This window comes from Antechinus flavipes, chromosome 5 (genome assembly GCF_016432865.1).
Source record: "Antechinus flavipes isolate AdamAnt ecotype Samford, QLD, Australia chromosome 5, AdamAnt_v2, whole genome shotgun sequence".
Taxonomy (NCBI): Eukaryota; Metazoa; Chordata; class Mammalia; order Dasyuromorphia; family Dasyuridae; genus Antechinus; species Antechinus flavipes.
The window spans coordinates 274,756,990-274,779,352 of record NC_067402.1 but is presented as its reverse complement, the minus strand read 5'-3'; the positions used below and the strand labels follow the sequence as shown (position 1 = coordinate 274,779,352).

The 22,363-nt window shown below is 36.2% G+C and overlaps 1 protein-coding gene across 5 annotated transcripts in view; it reads right to left on the bottom strand.

Annotated features, from left to right (window-relative positions):
- Positions 1-22,363, bottom strand: part of ANO4 (anoctamin 4) — a 392,142-nt gene that overhangs the window by 122,659 nt on the left and 247,120 nt on the right. For 4 of the 5 annotated variants that reach the window (XM_052001731.1, XM_052001734.1, XM_052001735.1 and 1 more), the window contains one exon: positions 1,107-1,207. In XM_052001731.1, coding sequence (XP_051857691.1) covers positions 1,107-1,207 — 101 coding nt within the window. Of the gene's footprint in view, positions 1-1,106; positions 1,208-22,363 lie in introns of those variants that run through there. The other variant, XM_052001736.1, reaches the window with a different exon arrangement.

Here is a 22,363-nt window from a genome sequence, read left to right as displayed (position 1 = left end):
TTCACTACAGGCAAATGGAGAATTAAAAACACGGCTGAATCGAATAAAATGAGCTTTTGGAGATAACCAACTTATGCATAAAATATTCTCAATTCTCCCTTGAATAGCATGAATTCAGTGTCCCCTGAGCATTCTGACTTCATTTCCCTTCACTCTTTTCCTCTTTTTTTCCTACTAGACATTCAAAGCTATCTTCACTGCATTACAATGTGTAGTGTAACCTATACTATACTCCACTGTAACCGAAGTGCAGTATATAAGCTGTAAAACTTTCTTCAATGCTTTACTACCTAGAAAGATTCCTGGGTTAATGAGAAGTTGGGATTTTTTTTTTTTTCAGGATCTCACAGTCAGTGTTAAGTCAGTTGATAGGACTTGAATTTAGGTCTTCCTGAGAATTCCTCATAATGATACTATGCTGCCTCTAATAGTCTGGATATTTAAAGCAGTAGTTGACTCTTTGATGGAGTCACCAAAGCTAATGCATATGGAGTTGAGATTCAAGATGATGAGTTTATCTTGGACATATTCTTTTGCAGATTAGAACTAAAGTGAGAGAGACAGAGAGAGACAGAGAGAGAAAGAGAGAGAGAGAGAGGAGAGAGTATGTGTGTGAAAGAGAGAGAAGAGAGAGAATGAATGTGTATGAGAGAGAGAGAGAGAGAAGAGAGAGTATATGTGTATGTATAGCTTGGATCCTATCATTACACTGATATCAGTAGGATGACCATTCAGAAGTAGCAACATATGTTAAACAGATCTTTAAAAATAGCAGCGCTTTAAAATGAAAATAGCATTGAGACTGGTGTCTCTTTCACAAAATCAGGCTGTTCATATATGAAACTGTAAGAACTCTCCCTGAAGGGCAATGAATTCACCACTGATCATTCTACCTTATTTGCAATTTCTAAAGGTATGAAGTATTTCTTCTAATTATTAGGTACTAATTATTCCTCTAATTATTTTTCTCCTGATTATTAGAGCCCAATAGCTTTTCCATCTGCACTTTGGTCATATTTTTCTGAATTCACAACAAATAGAGAAAGAGACATTAAGTGCAAAGGGAAGAAACAAAGAAAAAGGGGAGAAAGTGTATTAACCCTTACCTGAAAGGCATTCTGACATTCATGACTTCTGCATATCTGCCTAGCACCTCCCAGGGGGCATGCAACTTCACGAAGATAATGTCACTATTTATGACAGAGGACTGAAAGAAAAAAACAAATTAAGTATTTCAAAATCATTTAGGGCTTAATTTGGGATGGGATGGGAGAAAAATAGTATATGCAGGGCGCTCCTGCTTAGCATCTGTATTACTCTCCAGTGACCACTAGACGAGCAGAGAGACGGATGGAGCATTTATTTATACAGTGCATATTACGTGCCAGGCACTGTGCTAATTGCTGGGATTCTTAGGAAATTACATTGATCTATCCCCAAACTACAGCAACATTCTTTCCCAACAGGTTTCCTCTTGAGATCATAGATTTAGAGCTAGAAGTAGATTTAGAAGCCGAATAGATCAATCTCCTTGAGTAACCATAAGTGGATAAGGGAGGAATAGGTATAGTTTCTGACTTTCATTCCTGGCTTGTAAAACAATGCAGGTTTTCCTAAGGCAGAGCCACACTCAGTGGGCTGTAACTTCACATTTGGCAGCCTTCTAAAATAAATTCCTTTCATGTGGTCTTAAGAACACTCTTTCCGTCATTCCATGATGACGTTTTCCTTGACAAGCGATCCACACTGATATGGGCCAATCCCACTCCCTGCATCAGCCCATCAAGCCCATTGAGAGCCACCAATCCCATTGCCCAGCAGAACTTATTTAGGAACAGTGGGACACAAGCACTCTGAGCTGCAGTAATTGAACTTTTCTTTCAAATCCTCTGCGTTCATCGTATCCCTCCAATCCTAAATCCTGTCTAGCAGATTTCATTTTAATAGACGAGGACATTTGAAGTTCAAAAGAGTTAAGTGACTTGGCCTAGATCATACAGGTGGTAACTGATGGAGGCAGAATTTGAAGCCGAAGTCTTTTGATTTCAAATCCATTCATGATGGCTCTTCTGGGTGGCCATTCACGTGGGCTCCCATGTTGATATTCTCTTTGATACTCCTCTCTCTCCCAAAGCTCTCCTATTAATCTGTTATTTGGTCCTGTTAATTATACTACTGTGATGTATTTCACATTTGTTTCTTCCTCTATATTCCCTCGGCTATCATCTTAAAAGAGGCTTTCATTATCACTCACTATAAACTAGACCACTGCAATACCTACTTCCATGATCTCTGCTCTGATACAAGGGATGCTCTTGAGGTAGAAAATGCAATATTTCCAACTAATTGAAAAATTGGGGTGAGGGAGAATGCAAATTAAGGATAATCCCAAGATTACAAATCCGAGAGACATGATGGTGGCAGCTTTAACAAAAATGGGACAGTTTGGAAAAGGAATGAGTTGGGATGACACTATGTGTGTAATGAGCTCAATTGAAGGTGAGATGCTTTCATGAAATCCACTTCTTTTGCAATGTCCAAAAATACAATTGGTGTGGGGGAAATGAATCAGAGGGAAGAGGGTAGTATTGGGTATAGCGATTTGAGAGTCACTGATTTAGAGAAATCACTGATTTAATGAATAAGGTCACCAAAAGAGCATGTGGAAAGAAGTAGAAGGCATAGGACCAAACCCTAGAGAATACCCACATGGCCTGAATGATGAGCCAGGAAGAGAATCTGTGGGTTGGAGGAGAATGAAGTGAGAATAGTGTCATGAGAACTTGGAAAGGAGAATGTGGCCAGGAGGAGAGCATGGTCAGCAGAGTCAAATGCTGCAGAGAGATTGAGAAGGGTGAGGTGAGGGTGGAGAAAAAGGCCATTGGAATTAGAAATGAACAGCTCTGGATAACTCTGGAGAGAACGAATTTAGGTGAGTGATGTGGTGAGAATTCACACTGCAGAGAACTGAGGAGTGAAGGGATAGCAAGTAGAAACAGTTAATGTAGCTAACTTTTCCCAAGTGTTTCATAGAGAAACGGAAGAAAAATATAGGATGAGAATTTCAGGGAAAGGTGAAGTCTGGGGAAATTAAAGGATGGAGAACACTTGACATGCCATACTTATTCTATAGATGTGCATCCATGTCTCCGTGGTCTCTCCTTTTTGGAATGTAAGCTCCTTGAGAATAGAAATTGAAACATTCATTCATTGTTTCCTTATCCTTAGTGTGGAATGCCTGGTCATCACTTAATACTTGATTGATGGACTGATTGTTTCCATGGCCAGAATTATCTTTTGGAGAGATCCATTTGAACCATTATTCTGAGCAAAAGTCTTCAATAGCTCCCTACTATCTAAGTGAAAATCAAACTCCTCTATCCTTCAAAGTATTCTGTATGACCCCAACTCATCTTTCTAATCTCATATTAATTCTCTCTACATATTAGATAAACTGGGCTACTTTGTATTCCTTCAAAATGCAGTGAGCTCCAAAGTATTGATATCTTTGCTATTGTTTCTCCCTGTATCTTTCCTATTGTTCTTCTCCTATTTGGTTCTTACTCATCCTTCATAGCCTGATACAAATGTTAGTTCTTTCCTGATTCCCATCAATAACTTACTTTGTGCCCTACAAACATTGTTTTAGCTTCTATAGATAAATAGAAAGAAATTAATTTTTACCTAGTGTTAGTGGGAGGATGCAGTCCATTGTAGAAAATAGTCTGATCATTGTATTGTTGAGAACAGTTATGTCATTCACAGCTGATCATCTTATGGTACTGCTGTTACTGTGTACATAGTATATTTCCCTTTGTATCAGCTTATGGACGTCTTTCCAGGGTTTTTTGAGAGCGTCTTGCTCAGTATTTCTTATAGTGTGATAGTATTCTATCAAAATCACATACAATGATGTATTCATCCATTCCCCGGTTGATGGGTATCCCTAATGATCCAAGACAACTTTGAAGGAGTTACGATGAAAAATGCTTTCTATATCCAGAGAAAGAACTGATGGTGTCTGAATGCAAATGAAAGTATACTTTTTAAAAGTTTATTTTTATAAAGGGTTTTTTTGGTCTGATGTTTTCTTTTACAACATAATTATTATGGAAATGTTTTGCATGACTATGCATATATAACCTGCATTGAATTACTTGCATTCTTAATGTGTGGAAATGGGTGAGTGGAAAGGAAGGAAGGGAGAGAGTCTGGAACTCAAAGTTTTAAAAACGAATGTTAAAATTTTTTCTTACTTGTAACTGGGGAAAAATAAAATACAAAATAAAAGTTAAAAAAAGAATAAAGATAGTTAGATGACATAAAAAAGAAAACAGTCTACAAAAACTTGACTGCGTCCATCTCCTATCTTCATCAAGGATGTCCATCTATGTATACACAGATGATTCTTATAAATATTTTATAGGAAAAGAAAATTGGTATATAAAGCCAAAATTACTGATATCATCTTTCTTTAGTAACTGGGCAAATCATAATATTTCCTATGCTTCTGGAATATTTCTCCCTTCAGAGAGTTTTAAAATAATAACATTATTGTTGATGTTATAACTAAACTTTATATAGTGTTTAACATTTGCAAAGCACTTAACATATTTTAGTTGATCCTCATAATAATTCTCTGAAGCAGTTGCTTTCATTACCTGCATCTTACATATAAAGAAACAGTAAGAGTATTAAGTGACTGCCCAGGATCTGGGGAAATATTCAAATTTAGGTCTTCTTGATTCTAATTGTTGTGTTCTATCTTCCCTGTCTCCTAGGTATCTTGAAAATAGATTCCTTCAAGGCCTTTAACACAATCATCCCAGTTTGGATTTCTTCTGGGTATAGTTGGCCAGTCCCAGATATTGCTCAAAATTTCATCTTCCTATGAACCTCTGCTTCCTTTTTTCAGGCTTATTCAGTATTGAGATGGTAGAGCTCTAGTACCATTGCTTATAGGAACAGAAGCACCCCTGCTACTGCTGCAGCCTCTTTTCTGGTCTCTCTCTATTGCGAACCTTGCCATTTCCCCAACAAATGCTCTCAGAATGACTGGGCTTAGCTGGGCCTTGGGCCAAATTCTTGGCAGGTTCATTTTTTTTTGCTCTTTTGTGAGTAGATGCTGAGTCACAGAATCTCAAAGGTCATTCAGTTCAGCCTATAAGTGAGCAAGAATCCCTTCCGCAATGTATGTCATCTACTCTTTGCTTGAAGACTGGCATTGAGAAACCCCCCACTATCTGGTGAAGTGGCCCATTCCATTTCGGGATTGTTTTAATTATTGGAAAATTTGCTTCTTATTTTGGGCCTAAGTTTGGCTCTTTGAACTTTCCATCCATTACTCCTCAGATTTTGTCTTCTGGGGCCAAACAGAATAAATCTAAACCCATTTGTGATGATTTTTTCAATAATTTAAGACTACTCTCACGTTCCTTTTAAACTTTCTCTTCTCCATGGAAAATATCCTGAGTGTTTTCAACCAATATTCTGATAGTATGATCCATTCGCAGACTCCATGCCTTTGCACTGGCCATCCCTCCCAACTCTATGCTTGGAACACACTCTTTCTATCCATTTACCTCCTCGACTCCTCCTGGGCTTCTTTGAAGACTCAGCTTAATTTCCACTTTCTGCAGGCTGTCTTTTCTAGTGTGCCCCAGCCCAGTGCTTCCCAATCCATTTTTAATTTTTATTAGCTTTAACAATGTAAAATTAAGGGTTTTATAAACCCTAGTCTACGTATGTGAAAGAGACAAGGATCAAGTTTTCCAACTTAAGTCTGCCTGCCCCTGTCTCAGGAGACCATCTCTTGAAGATCCCTGGGCTCAAGATCCTAAAGAAAGGAAAATGGTAAAGCTTCACAAGAATATATCAGAGATTTGTCTTTTACTCCCTCTCAGAAGAAAGATGAAAGCTCTTCTCATAAGGATGCCATCCTACACACTGATCTGTCAAAATTATTACTATGGGGGCCACTGAATTTGCTGGGAAAAACGGTGGCAGTCAACTATTTGTGCCTTTCCCTTTTTTTAACATTAAAAAAATTATCAGTTCTGAATTCTCTCTCCCTCCGGTCCTTCTGCCATCCACTGAGAAAACAAGCAAAATCATATCAATTATACATGTGAAATCACGCAGAACATATTTCTAGATTAGCCACATTACCAAAAAAGAGTATCAAAAAAGTCTCTTGTAAGCTCCAAAGTTGTCTCTCTGATTAGGCCATGACTTCTTTGAGGGTAAGGACGATTTTCTGCATTTTTTGTGTGTCTCTCGTACTTAGTACCTTGCCTGGCATACAGGAGAAACTTAATAAATGCCTGTGGCATTTCATTAGATACCAAATAAGCTCTACTTTGGGGTTTTTCTTGGATGTTTCTATGTGTGACTGATTCCAATGTGAAACAAAAGGGTTTACCTCTAATTTTGTTTCCATCAGTTGCAAACAGAAAGACACTTAATTTTTCACGGCAAGTGATTTTGCGTGGATATAGAACATCATGTCCAGAAAGCTCCCTTGTGTTCCCCAACCCGGTAAGCAAACACCTTGACTGCTTTTCCATATGTGTGTTCTGTTTTTTTTTTTTTTTAATGAGCAGGTTTGATGTGTCCATTTGAGCGTCTTTTTAAAGAGCCCAGCTTTCCTCAACTATAAATTTTTTTTAAAAAAACATGCTTTTGATACACATCTTAACCATCTGTGGAAATTGCTTTTAAGACAGTTCATTCATCAAGAAAGATAGCTTTCCGTAATGCAGAGCAAAGATGAGCCTCTTATATACAAACATTTATGTCTTGAAGACTTAATGTTTGTCCACTCTATATTTAAATTGCTCAGGAATGTTAAAAGCTAGTTGGACAGTACGGAGAAAATATTCTTGCCACTTTCCTAAGTAATGATAGGTTTCTATTGCTGTTGAATATTTAAAAGCAGAGACTTAAATGTACAGGACTTTCGCATCACTAATTTTTAGCTTTTCCAAGAGCAAACAAAAGAATGAATATGAGCCCACTTCCCAATACTGAGTATATTATGAAGATCATCCTATGAAAAAATAAATGTGAAACAACTGATTATTAGACACTGCAAAATATTTTTGCTATTTCCTTCAAATAGGTTTTCCAAGGTACTAAGCATTTCTTTTCATAAAAAACTGAAATGTACAATTAGTTCAGTTAAAATAAAAATAAACCCTCCAAATTTCTTAGACACTGATGCTTTTGTCAATACTCTATTTTTGTCAACCAATAGGATTCTACCACTAAGAACTTTAGAGATAGAAATGATTACAATGCCCAAGCTTGGAGCTAAAAAAAGAGACCTATTTGGGAATTAACCTCCCTTCCTTTTTTTGTAGAGATGGGGAAATAAGGGTGTGGAATAGTACATATAATCTTGGTTTTGGTTAATGCACTGATTAGTTTTGCTTAACTTCCTTTTCTTTTTTTTTTCTTTTTTTTTTTCTTTTTATACTTTGTTAGTGGAGATAGCTTTCTGGGAAGGAGGAAGAAGGAAAAAAATAATAAATGAAGGTGATAGCAAAAACAAAAGATAGACATTTTTTAAAAAAAAGATGAAGGTGAAAGTAATTGAAATTGAATTGGCAGGACTTCTGGTTCTTTTTTCCACAAATACCATACCAAAATTTACTAGTAGTCTGGCTTTAGCTAAAGATAGAAATAGATAAGATTTAAGCAAAGTAAAGTTAGTTAAGATTGTATAGGAAAGAATATGAAGAAATGAAATGGGAATTTTCATATTCTCTTTCTCCTTCTTTCCCTCATTTATATTTATACACAAATACATATATAAGTGGATTTAACTCTTTTCTGTAAGGATTGTTTGTTTGGGGCCTTCTCCTCATTGATAGAGGTCAATGCCCCACAGCTATAGAGAGGGATGGTAGGGAGATACTGTGTGGCAGAGAGGAGATCTAGGCTCTTCTGGCTTCTAGTATCAAGACAGCAGATACCTATTCAAGTTGCTGAAGGGAGACAAAGACTCTAAGAAGAAGTCAGTATGAGAGGAGCTAGAAGTCTCTATCATATCCTTATCTCTAGACTGCTACATTAGACACTTTGGGGAATTTTTTTGGCTGAGATTTGGGGCTCTTTCCTGACTGAACTGAGTTATCTCACTTCCAAAGGAAGAGTTCATTTAATTTGTAATGTCTTCTACATATTCTCATACGTAAACTGTCTCTGGCTTCTGTTTTACTATTAGCTAAATAGTTTTTTTTTGCTATTTGCTATCTTTGCTCATTGTGTAGCTGACATTTGGTGGGAAGGAATCAAGCCTTGGATACAGAGTTTGGGGCTTTCCTTTCCCTTCAAGAAGTAATGATTAGGAATCGATCTAACAATTGAATTTTAAAATTATACCACCTAGCTTAAAAATAGTAATAATGGATCAAAGAAAATTGTTGTCCAGTCCTACTTTCTTCTGTGGAGTGGCCAGAGCCCCTCTCCAGCTTTCTTTCCTGGCAGGAATCAAAAATTCCTTTGGAGAAGATTGAGGGGAAGAATTGTAAGAGATGCCTATTTTTGTTTCTGTATAAGCCACTTCTAGAAAGACCTATGTGGATAGTCAACGGTTGTTGTTCATTCATTTCAGTAGCCTAATTGTCTGTGACCCCATTTGGAGTTTTCTTGGCAAAGAAACTGAAGTGTTTTATATTTTCCTTCTCCAGCTCATTTTCAAGATGAGAAAACGGATGCAAAAAGTATAAAGTGACTTGCTCAGGATGGTCACGTGTGTGTGTGTGTGTGTGTGTGTGTGTGTGTGTATACTAGCACACTAATGTGCTAGTAAGTGTCAGATATGAACTAAGAAATAGGAGTCTTTCTGATTCTAGGTCTGGGATTCTAGCAACTCTTTCCTTTACTTACACACACACACACACACACACACACACACACACACACACACACACACACACTTGTGTATACATGTTTTTGAAGTTATTTTTGTTTTATATTATACTGATTAGATAATGTATATAAGTATCTATATGACCTATATGTGCATGTCATGATCTTGCCTACAAAAATAACTATGAAATTTTTACCAATTAATTCATTCCATTAAATTAGTCATTTATGATGGTTTCCTTCTTTTTCTGCTACGAGCTTACAATGTTTATAAGGTGATAATTTTAAGAAGAGAGAAAAAGTAGGGTTTTTTAAAGAGTTCACCTACTTACTCATTCATTTAATATTCAATACATAGATATTGAACACTGAGGTGTTTTGAGACATTGAGAGTGAAAGAAAAAAAGGGAGAAAAGACACAGTCTGCTTGGAAGTGCTAACACTAACTTCAGGAGAATGAAGACATACATATGAAACAAATAGGAAACGATTACCAATACAGCTTTGAAAAAAGGCAAGATGGCATAAAACTTATGATGGATATCCTTATATGTTTGTAATAAAGGAATGAGCAAATACAGCAGATTAGTTGATGGAAAGCTAAGTGCCCACCCGCCATTATTTAAAGCTCTTTTTATGTTCATGTACCTGGAATAAGGTACATGAGCTTTTGCCATATTCAGAAGGCTTCCAGTCCACAGGGGAAAGAAAAATACAGTTTGACAATAAAGAGGGATGTGCTGGCAGGAAAAAGGGAGCCCAGCTGCATGATTCTCAGCTTGCATTATGTACTGCTAAACTGGTGTGCGCCATACAGTGAATGATTAGTCCAATACAGCCAGATACTCCCACTCTTGAAGACCTAATCAGAACTTGCCTATCTCTAGAATGCTGGTCTACCTGGGAACATCCATTTGAATAAGAGAGAGATGTGTCACAGGATGTATGGAGAAAAAAAGTTCTCTGGAGTAGCCCCTTTCTGAGTTTTCTGAGTTATCACACAAAGACTATAAGCTCTTAGAAGGCAGGAATTGTAGTTTTTCTATTTGTACCTCAAAAGGCACTGAAAAAAACAAGTGTTGTATTTGAAAAATAGCAAGAAAAGTGTAGCTTCAATGTAGGGAACCATAAGACTGAAAGGTTTTAAAAGGTGGAGAGATTGAGAAGTCTTTTAAATACCAAACAACTGATTTTATATTTGATATTGAAGGCAACAGAGAACCATTGTATTTCCTATGTAAGGGATAGATGAGATAATATATACAAGCATATATGAATTCATTCATTCACTCTTCAGTTATTTATCCCTTCCTCTCTCCCTTCTTCCCTTAATTCATTCATTCATTGTGGCAGTCAAATTCTGTCTTCCTCTAGGAGCCAACAGGAAGAGACAGTGATCTTTTTATTAGCAATATTATGCTTTATTTTCTAGGTATTCTCACATACGGTCATGTGTGACACCACATGACTGTGTCCTCACAGAAGTCTGCTGCACTTAGCTTGTGACTCTATGACTCAGACCAACCCTATCTTATAATACACCGGCATATAACGATCCTATTGGATTCTTGACCTTTTGCTAATTTGTACAAAGGGATTATTTTTATTTCTTCCCCTGCTATTTGTTCTCCTGGATGTTTCTCTGAGCTAGCCATCCCAGCAAGCAATTATTCACTCCTTTTCCCAAGGATAATAATTTAACCTCTTAAAAAGTTTCTTAAGGAAAAATGATTGGGGAACTAGATGAAGGAACAGAAAAATGATCCAGGGAACTTGAGAAAAGACTGAGCTCATGGACCAGGGTTGATTTCAAGCAGTCTGTGCTATTGCATTCCTCGGTACTCCAGAAATTTATTCATGTGTCTGTCCAAGTCACTCAATCTAATCTCCCTACTGTCTCAGTCTCAGGAAACTCCAGTGGCTCCTTATTAGTTTCAGGATTCCTCTGTGTGCATCCCCTTTGATCCAGCAGTGTTTCTACTGGGCTTATACCCCAAAGAGATACTAAAGAAGGGAAAGGGAGCTGTATGTGCCAAAATGTTTGTGGCAGCCCTGTTTGTAGTGGCTAGAAGCTGGAAAATGAATGGATGCCCATCAATTGGAGAATGGTTGAGTAAATTGTGGTATATGAACATTATGGAATATTATTGTTCTGTAAGGAATGACCAGCAGGATGAATACAGAGAGGACTGGCAAGACTTACATGAACTGATGCTGAGTGAAATGAGCAGAACCAGGAGATCATTATATACCTCAACAACGATACTGTTTGAGGACGTATTCTGATGGAAGTGGATCTCTTTGATAAAGAGAGCTTTAATTGATCAAAGATGGACAGAAGCAGCTACACCCAAAGAAAGAACACTGGGAGATGAATATAAACTGCTCGCATTTTTATTTTTCTTCCCGGATTATTTATACCTTCTGAATTCAATTCTCCCTGTACAACAAGAAAACTGTTCGGTTCTGCACTCGTATATTGTATCCAGGATATACTGTAACTTATTCAACATGTAAAGGATTGCTTGCCATCTGGGGGAGAGGGTGGAGGGAGGGAGGGGAAAAATCGGAACAGAAGTGAATGCAAGGGATAATGCTGTAAAAAATTACCCTGGCATGAGTTCTATCAATAAAAAGTTATTTAAAAAAAAAAAAGGATTCCTCTGTTTGGTACTGAAAGCATCAAAACTGACGCTGAAAGGTCTGGACAATGTAGCCCCTTCCTACCTCTACCTTTCTATGACTTTGCAATGCTTTCCCCCATGCTTAGTAGGATTTTCATCCTCATCTGAATATGGAATTTTTCTTTAAGATTCAGCTCAAACATCACCTTTAATAGGAGGGTTCTTCCCATTCCCCAGCTATTAGTCTCCTTTAAGCTTACTTCCCACATGTTCTATGGATTTTGTATTTATTTACATGGTGTCTTCTGCTTCAAAAGTGCCTTCCTTGAGGGCAGGGGATATTTTTGTCTTTTCATCGTCTCCTTAAATCCTGTCAGGATTTGGTACAGTGTCTGGCACATTGTAAGAGTTTAATTAATCAGTGCTGATTGACTGACATCACAAATATAAATATGTAAGCATCAGACAGGTCACAAATGACTGAAAATAATGAAGTAAAGAATAAAGAAATGTCTGGATAGGCATGCAAATAACAGCTTTCCCATGTTATGCTGCTTAATGAGCAATTTCTTTTGTTATGGGGTACCCAAATAAACAATCTCAGGGAAGTTCTCATAATCTGTGCAAAGTAACATGGGTTTTAAAGGGCAGAACTGGGACTTAAGGCCAGATCTTGTGATTCTAGTTATGGTGTGGTACCTTCCACTGCTGCTACCAGCTTCCCTTGAGAAACACAAGAAGCCAGATAATATATATTCCTTACATTGGAGCTTACATTCTATCAAATACATATATACACATGATACTTATAAAATGATAACAAATCACATTTATATACATAGCACTCTAAGATTTGCAAAGTACTTCAAACACATTATATCATTTGATCTTCACAAGAACCCTATGAAACAGATGCTTCCCCATTGTAAAGATGAGGAAACCAGGATGAGACATTAAATCACATTAAGACTAATAAGAAATGTTGTGGGCTATCCATACTTAGCAAAGTACCTTGCACATAATAGATCTCTGAATGAATGAATGAATGGTATATTTTTCAAAGACATGAATCTATCTGAAAAAATATAACAGTGGCTCACATTTATATGTGTTTTAATATTTGTAAAGCAATCTTCATGCTATCTCATTTGACCCCTTCATTTTTCTAAGGTAGATGCTACTATTTACCATCCTTTTAAAGGCAAGGAAATAGAGGCTGAGAAAGGGTAAATGATTTGCTCAGGTTCACATGGTTAATAAACATGTGAGGGAAGATTAGAACTCTGATTTATCTGACTAAGTCCAGTATTCTGTTCCTATCACCTGGCTGCTTAGATAGATAGGTCCAACTATTTACTACATACAGATACAGGCACAGACAGACACAGACACACAGAGAGAGACCATCTAGCTTGTAAATTCTTCCTTGTATCAATGGAGACAGTAATATTCAATACCATTCAGGCAAATCACTACATCTCACTTATTTTGGATCTAGGGAATAAGTGATATTGATTTGAGCCTGTAATTAAAAACCATACCTACATGATTTAAAAAATAAGCCAATTTCAAGCCTTTGATTCTTGAAGGGATGTGGTCCTTGTGCGGCGTTAGGTTTTAAAATATTATAATTACTCTCTAATCACTAACCTCTCCCAATCCACCCCTGCCCCTTCCCCAATACAACATTACAACAGGATTTCCAAAAATGATCCTTCATATTCAGTGAAAACTTTCAAAGCATAACTTAGTGATTATTACATAGGGAAGAGACTCCCATTTATCCTGCTTTATTTTATGGGATTAAAGGGAAAAACATTTCAAACTAAGTCATAAGATTGTAAAAACAGAGCAGGAATGAACTCTGGATGACGTCTCCCCTAACGACCAGTATGTCTGTCATTGCTTATCTCTGCCTCTGTCCATTTCCTGCTTTCTTTTATTCTGCCTGTCTCCCTTTAAACACATACACACATATATTTTTAAATGTAAACATATACATTTTACATATATGTATGTGTAACATGCATATATATGCAGGGTGTCCCAAAAGTCTTAGAGCCGTTTAAACTATTAGCACTTTAAATTACAACACTTGTGGGACACCCTGAAAATTACGCTGATTTACACACATATTTTAGATATGATGTAGATCTAGATTCATATATTTGTACAGAGAAAGATATAGACATTGATATAGTTATATAGATATATAGAAGAGAACCAGAATGGCGTAATGAATAAAGACCCAGCTGTGAAAACAAAAACATCTGTATTCGAGTCCTGACTGACACATAATAGCTGTGTGATCATGGGCAAATCACTTAAAATCTAATGCCCCAAGTGACTCTCTAAGACTAGAAGCTGCAGGGAAGATTCTGACTTCAATGGGAGAGGGAATTTCCTCTTCTTGGAGTTCCTGACGCCAATGAGTTCACAGGACTAGTCCTTATCCAGAGAGATATGAGTGTGATATCTATTTATCTATCATGTTATGTATACATGTATAGCCTGTGGCTATATGTGAAATATAGATGTCTAACAAGAATACATAGACACATATGTGTATATTTATATATACATGTATATGTGAGTGTGTATATATTTATACACATATGTATATGTGAGTATGTGTATATGTATGACTATAGCTATATATCAGCCACATTCTGATTTGCAATTTGTTTGGAGCATACTGCTGTCCAAGTATAATGGTAAGTGGTCTTCCAAAGAGATTTCCAATCTTTCGTCCATTAATGCTACAAACATTTACTGAGGACTTACTATATGCAAAGCATTGTGTTAGCCAAGGGTTCTCTGATTACGTTGTATAAAACATCTCTCAGAATCTGAGAACTTCATAGTTGGAAGAGACTATAAAGACGTGCATGAATGTAGAGAGTGAAAACTCTACTTTTTGGAGTAATTATTACATTATAGTCACTGTGTTAAATTCTAGCTAAACAAATGGAAGCAAGTAAGGCAATAAAACCATAAACAAAGCACAAACTCCATCCCTGATATTTCAGAAAAGAGACCATCCAGCCTTTATTTAATGACTTTCAGTGATAAAAGTCTTCTTCCTATTCCATGAGACAGTCCATTTGTTTCTAGGCAGCCCTAATAATTAGGAGGTTTTTCTTTACCTTGAGCCAAACTATATCTTTCCGTAATTTCTACATATTGATTCTAGTTATGCATCAATAAGGGAGAAAGTCTAATCGTTTTTCCACCAGAAAAAGAGGTATCAGAGCAGTCTCAACCTGGATTCTCTTTACTTTCCCTCTCACCCAAATCAGTACTTAACCATCTCAATCCCTCATCCATATGCCCTCCTCCCCATGGTAAGAAACCTTTTATACTATCTGTCAATAACCATGTTGACTTGTTCTACTAGCTTAAAAAACAGAATGACATTTAAGAATTTGCAGCCACAAGTTCTGGTTTTGTTTTATGAATGTTAAAAGAACAACAAAGAAAACAACTCAGTTTTAAGAAGAATATAAAAATAATTTCCCTGCAGCCAAGAGAAGCTAGGCTACTTGTATAGTGTCAGATGGAAAACTGCCTTTATTAACTGTGTGTTTATGTTGGCTGTGTTAATTAGTAATCTATTACATAACATGCTTTCATGTTATCCTAACATCCTAACAAAAAACTTCCCTGATGTATGGAAATTAAAAGTTAGGAATATTGACACTAATTAATGAATTTATTGATCTACAAGCATTTAGTAAGCACTTAATATATACCAATATACCAATATTCTTGCGATATTTTTATAGGTAATTTCAAATTTTATAGATATTTCACATTTTATAGAAATATGTAATAAGTCTTAATTTTCAATTTATATAATTTTAAGAAAATTTAAAAAAAATCTCCCTTATCTATCTTTCTATATAGAATACTGTTGCCAGAGCAAACAATCACCTACTTTTTCTCTCAGTTTCAGCTAGAAAGAAAAATGGGAAAAGCAAAGTCAAAAAAGAACAATCGTGCTTACTGAAGAAAAAGACATCAACATTCCTCACCTAACAGAAGATAAGCTCCTTGAGGATAGGGACTATTTCATTCTTTTTTCTTCTCCTTAAGGAACTTACATTCTATTCTGGGAAGTAATCAACACATAGGGAACCACTGGCAAGTGTTGAGTAGAGCAGTGACAAAGCTATATCTGAAATTTAGAAAAAATAATATGGTGGCCGTATAGAATGTAGAGTGGAGTCTTGGAGTAGATGGTCAGGGAGACTAACTAGGAAGGTATTGTATCAGTTCAGTTAAGAGCTGAGGAGTGCTTGAGCTGGGGCTATGATCATGAGAAAGGAAGAAATGGAAGAGATGTGGTGAGGCAGAAAGAAGAAGATTAGGCAACTGGTTAGATATGGGAGTGGTGGTAATGGAGGGTGAGAACAACAAAAATCATAAACCTGGATGACAAGAAGAATGCTGATGTCACTGGCAGATAGAAGGAATTTAGAAGGTTAGTTTGCAAGAAAAGATGATGAAAGTTAGTTCTGGATATGCCGAGTTCATGGTGCCAACAGGACATCCATTTTGATAGAACTGTAGTTATCTCTTTGACTCATGACCTCACTAATATCGCAGGCCAGCCTAAGAAATTAAATTGGAATTTTGGGGGAATTTTGCAGAAGTTGCGGATAACATATGAAGGCCAGTAGATGATACAGAAAAAGTTTAGAAACTCAGAAGTGCACAAATTTAGAGTACTGGGTAAGATCAACATTTTATCTTTTAATACCATCAGAATTCACTTTTCTTTTTTAATATGAAGGGAGGGCCATGTAATTTCACATGGGTTTTATAGATCATGGGGGTGCCATACTCCAACCCCCATAGTTAAAGCTCAGGAGAGAGACTAGGGCTACATTTGAAGATTGGGGAACATTTACATCGAGATTACAATTGAACACATGGGAGCTAATGAGGTCACCAAGTATAAGAATGTAGAGAGAACAAAAGATAATGGGAATAACAAGCAAATGTGGTCTTGGGGTACAAAATGAAGTGGGGCAGATAATAGAGTTTGGTCAAGACGACTCATTAGTCATAACTAACACTCTTTTTCAGCAACCCAAAAGGCCAATCCACACATGGACTTCATCAGATGGCCAATATTGCAACCAGGCAGCCAAAAGTGGAGTTAAAACAGTTAAAAATAGTTAAATTTTGTTAAAATTTAAGTTTAGTCAAGTTAAAATAAGTTAAAATTTACTTAAAATAAGTTAGTTATTAGTTAAAATAAGATCTGGAGTTGAATGTGGTTCAGACCATGAGTCTCTTATTGCAAAATTCAAGCAAAAGAAAAAAAAAAGTAGGGAAAACCATCAGACTGTATGAGTCTGACCCTAAACATCAAGGTGATGAATAGGTTTAAAGGATCAGATCTGGTATAAAATGCCTGAAGAATTATGGACAAGAGAGGTTCACAATATTGTGCAGGAAGTAGCAACGACAACCAAAAAAAATTATTCCAAACAAAAAGAAGAACAAAAAAGTGTTCCGGCTCTTTTCTGGGCTACAGTTTTTCCAGCAGCAATATATGGCTGTGCAAGTTGAACTATGAGAAAGACTGATAGCTGAATTAATCAATACTTTCAAATTCTGGTGCTGGAGAAGACTTTCAAGAGTCCCCTGGACAGCAAGGAGATCAAATCAATCAATATTTAGAGAATTAATTCAGACTACTCACTGGAAGATCAAATACGAAAGGTAAAGTTCAAATACTTTAGCCTCATAATGAGAAGCAGGGCTCATTGGAAAAGATCCTGAAGCTGGAAAAGATTGAAGAAAAAAGGAGAAGGGGATGGCAGAGGATAAGATGGATAGATAGTGTCATGGAAGCAATGCATTTGAACTAGGTCAGACTTTGGGATATAGTGAAGGATTGAAGGATCTGATATGCTATCACCCCTGGCATCTTAAAGAGTTGGACATGACTGAATAACAATTGATTGGCTGACATATACATATGTTGATTCCCTTTAGAAATAAATACATACATACATGTATATACACACACACACACATACACATACACACAATAAATATGAAATATGTATAAATAATATATGTGAATATAAATTACATATATATATGGAAAGAGGGGAGGAGGGAGGGGGGAGGAGGAGGAAGAGAGAGGGGGGTGGAAAGAGGGAGGGGAAGAAGGGAGGTGGCAGAGATGGAGAGGACATTTTTTCTGCCTATTCTTTGTTACTCAAAAGCACCATTCTCTGCCTGTAATTTTCTTTTATAATTCTAAACTTTAGGATTATTATTTAGAATAGAATTTATTTATTTAGAATAGAATGGTTCCCATTCTGATTCAAAAAATGAAAGAGTTAAAGATAACTGATATTTGTCCAGGAAGGGGATTTTAAAAATATTTCATTACCTTTGAAAATGTAAAATCTAGGGTCTAATATACGACCTAAGACCCATAGCCCTGAATAAGTTAAGAATGAGTTTTCCAACCTACATCTGCCTGTCTCTGTCTTAGGTGATCAATCACCTCTCGACGATTCCTGGGCTAGAAAAGTCTCACAAGCATATATCAGTGATGTGCCTTTTATTCCCTCTCAGATGAATTACAAAATGTCCCTCATGTGACTGTCATCCTATGCATTGATCTGTCAAAGCCAGTATCATGTAGCCACTCCATTTGCTGTGAAGTACATAATACAGCCCCAACAGGATATTTGGGAGGCATTCAATTATTTGTGCCTTTCTCTTTTTTCTCTTTAACATTTATTTTTTAAAACAAATTTTGTATTCTGAATTATTTCTTTCCATCTAGTCCCTTGCCCACCAATTGAGAAAGCAAGAAAATTAATCAATTATACATGTGAAATCATGCAGAACATATTTCTATATTAGTCATGTTACAAAAAAGTAAGAAAAATAAAGTTAAAAATATATTTCAATCTGCACTCAGAACTCATCAGATCTCTCTTTTGAGATGTATAACATTTGTCATCATGAATACTTTGGAATTGTCCTGAATCATTATCTTGATCAGAGTAACTAAGTCTTTCACAGTCAATCACTGTTGCAATAATGTTGTTACTGTGTATAATGCTCTTCTAGTTCTGTTCACTTCACTTTGCATCAGCTCATATGTCTTCCCAGGTTTTTCTGAAAATACTCCCTTCACCATTTCTCATAGAACAATAATATTCTATTACAATACTACACTAAATGTGTTCAGCCATTTCTCAGTTGATGGTTACCCCTCAATTTCTAATCTTTGCCACGATAAAAAGAATCGTTACAGACATTTTCATCCATATAGGTTCATTTCCTTTTCCTTTGCTCTGTTTGGGATACAAACCTAGTAGTGGTGTTGCTGGGTCAAAGGGTATGGAGAGTTTTATGGATCTTTGGGCATAGCTCCAAATTGTTCTTCAGAACAGTTGGACTAGTGCAAAATTTCACCAAAAGTGCCTTAGTGTCCTTATATTTCCACATGCCTTCCTACATTTGTCATACTCCTATTCTGTCATTTAGTCAATTTGATAATTATAAGGTAGCACCTCAGAGTTGCTTTAATTTGCATTTTTCTAATCAATCGTGACTTAAAACATTTTTTTTCCACATAACTATAGATGATTTCTTCTGAAAACTTCGTGTTCATATCTTTTGACCATTCATTAATTGGGGAATTGCCTTGCTTTTATAAATTTGACTCATTTTTGATAAATGTGACCTTTATCAGATAAATTTGCTAAAAAAACTTTTCCAGTTTCCTGCTTTTCTTCTTATTCTTGATGCATTGGTTTTGTTTAATAACTTTTTAAAAAGTAATCAAAACTCTTCATTTTACTTCCCATGATTCTCTCTATCTCTTGTTTGGTCATAAATTCTTTCCTTAACCACGAATTTAATAGGAAAAATGATCTATGTTTCCTTAATTTGTTTATATCATCCTTTATGCCTAAAAATGTACCCATTTTGACCTTACTTTAGTCTTTATCCTTATTTACTTGTTTGTTTTACTAGAGGATTGACTCACTATAATTCTATCTGCCAATCAACCTCACTAGAATACATGTCTACATTTCACTTTTCTGGAACACTGTTAGACTATGCTTCTTAAGTATCTTTACCTCATGGAACCTTCATTTTGTGAAGGGACTGTGGCAGGTCTAGCTTTGATCTTCTCTAAGCCATTTCTTATTTCCTCTGGCCTTATCATCATCCTGGGTAGTTTCATCATTCGCCCACCCACCACTTTTCAATTCTCTTTAATTTGATGTCTTCCCCCATTAGAATGTAAAGTCCATGAAGGCAGGTATATCTTTCTTTAGGCCAGTATTTTTATCTTTAAGGTTTAATATTGGGCCTAGCACATAGTATTTAATATTTGCTCTCTCCCTTCCTCTCTCCTTTTTTTCTTTCCTTCCTCCTTCTTTCCCTCCTTTTCTTCATCCCTTTCCTCTTTTCCTTCCTTCCCTCTTTCCCTTCTTTCCTCTCCCTCCTTTCCTTCTCTCCTCTTTCCTTTCTTTTCCTCTATTATTTGCCCAAGTTCACACAACTAGTGATGGAATCATGATTTGGATGTGGGTCCTTTGATTTCAAGCCCTGAGCTGTTTCCACTTCCCCATGTGACTCTTTTTTACATGATTATAAAGAGGATCTGTTATTTCATCAGCATGGGGCACTCTTGTCTGACTCTCAGTCCAGATTTTAATCCTTGTTTGACTTACTAAGGAAGTTAAGGAGTTGAGTAAAACACACACACATATGTTAAGTGACTTAATCAAAGTCATACAAATATAGAGGGAGAATCCTCTTGACTACAGATTTTCTTGACTACAAACTCAGGACTTTAGCTATCATTCCATATTGCTTTATCACAAACAGTTTATTTTGCCTGCTGTATATATCTGCTAAAACAAAAAAAAATTGAGTTTAGCTGGGGATATTATTTCATTTTCTAAAATTAAAAAGAAATACCCAGATCTGTGATTTTTTTGGATAAGGAACTTCTGCTAAGAAATTCCTTTTATGAACTGAACAAGTTGTGGTATATGAACATGATGGAATATTACTGTCCTTTAAGAAATGATGAGCAGGTGGATTTCGGAAAAACTTAGAAAAACTTACATAAACTGATCCTGAATAAAGTGAGCAGAACCAGGAGAACAGTGCACCCAGTAACAGTGACATTGTGTGATGATCAATTATGGCAGACTTAGCTCTTTGCGGTGCTATAATTATCTAAGACAATTTCAAAAGACTCATGATGGACAATGCTATCCGTATTCAGAGAAAGAAATGATGGAATCTGAATGCAGATTAAATTGTTATTTTCACTTGTTTTTGTTTTTTGTGGTTTTTCCTTTTTGTTCTTTTTTCTTTCACCATATAACTAATATGGAAATATGTTTAACATGACTGCACACATATAACTTATTGCTTGCTGTCTTGGAGAGAGGGGAAAGAAAGGAGGGAGAGAGAAAAATTTAGAACTCATCTCATAAAAATTAATTTTAAAAAGTATTTTTACATGTAATTGGAAAAAACAAAATACTATTTACAAAAAATTCCTTTTACTAATGTACACTGATAATTGTTTGATAGTTTATAATCTCATAGTCTTCATGTTGAAAAGGTAACAGAGAAGATAATTGATTTTCCCAAGTTTAAACAATGAGCATGTGTTGAAAACTTGGCTTGAACCCTAGACAAATCTTCCTCCCTCTGAGATTGGCCCTGTAAGCACTATTCTATACCACTTCTTAGTATTATTTATATCATATCTGGTAATACTGTACTTTTTCCTTCTTTAAAAAGTATATGTAAGTTTCTTTTTTTTCTGTAAAGGTAGAGGCCTTTGTACCCATAGGCCTCTATTTGTGGGACTTTTAGACTCAGTGGCTATGTTGGCTAGTTTTATGGAATTGCTTAAACTCCCTCCACCTCTTCATCTCTCTTTCTCTTATTTATTATAAGGGCTGGCTCTTTAGAGTAGGAAGGGAGATATGTGGAGATAAAGGCAATGTAAAAACTAAATATGTTAATACTGTTTTTTTCAAGTAAAATAACAAGGAAAACAAAGAACAAGAAAGAAGGAATTAATGATTAGAGAAGCTTTGCTCAGAAGGATATTTTTAAGAGTTTGAATGTTAGAAACAATAAACATTTCTCTCTTATCTTTCATAGAAAATCCTGCATTGAAGGCAACCTTTAGGCCTCAGAAGTAGTGATTGAAGTCTATGAAAGGTTGAACTTTTTAGCATTCACTTGTGTTTATCTCATAGCACCTGCATCCCCCTCCTCGGACCCGGATTTAATTACCGGCAACAGAAACTATATATTGGACAGAGAGAAGGCAACTAAGAGATGGAGGGAAGGAGCAGGCAGAAATGAGGGGCCCAGGGCTGAGAGAGAGGGAAGCATTGTTGAGAATATAATAAGGAAAAAGGAAGCCCTGACAAATTCTCTTCTTGATGGCTGCATTGTTATTCAAGTGAAATCCTAGACAGAAAGAATCTTCATTTTTCTATTTACTACCCAGTTTATTGCATGTAACTGTTCTCATTAATTTCAAAGAATGAAGAAGGAAATTAGAAATGAGACGACAATGAGAATTGATGGGAACTAAAGAGAAAGGGAATTTAGGGAGCAGAAAATGCCATAGTCTCTAGAAAGAATTCAGTAGCTCTTGAAGGTTGAGGAAGAGGAAAGGTACTCAGATTAACTCTTGGTCTTTGTGATCTGAGACTTCTTCTAGGTGGAGCTACACTTAAGTGAGGAAAAGGGGGCTTTGCCTCAGAGTATGGACATATAAGAGGATTTTTCCTCTCAATAATAATGGATAATTCCACTCCTTTGCAATATGG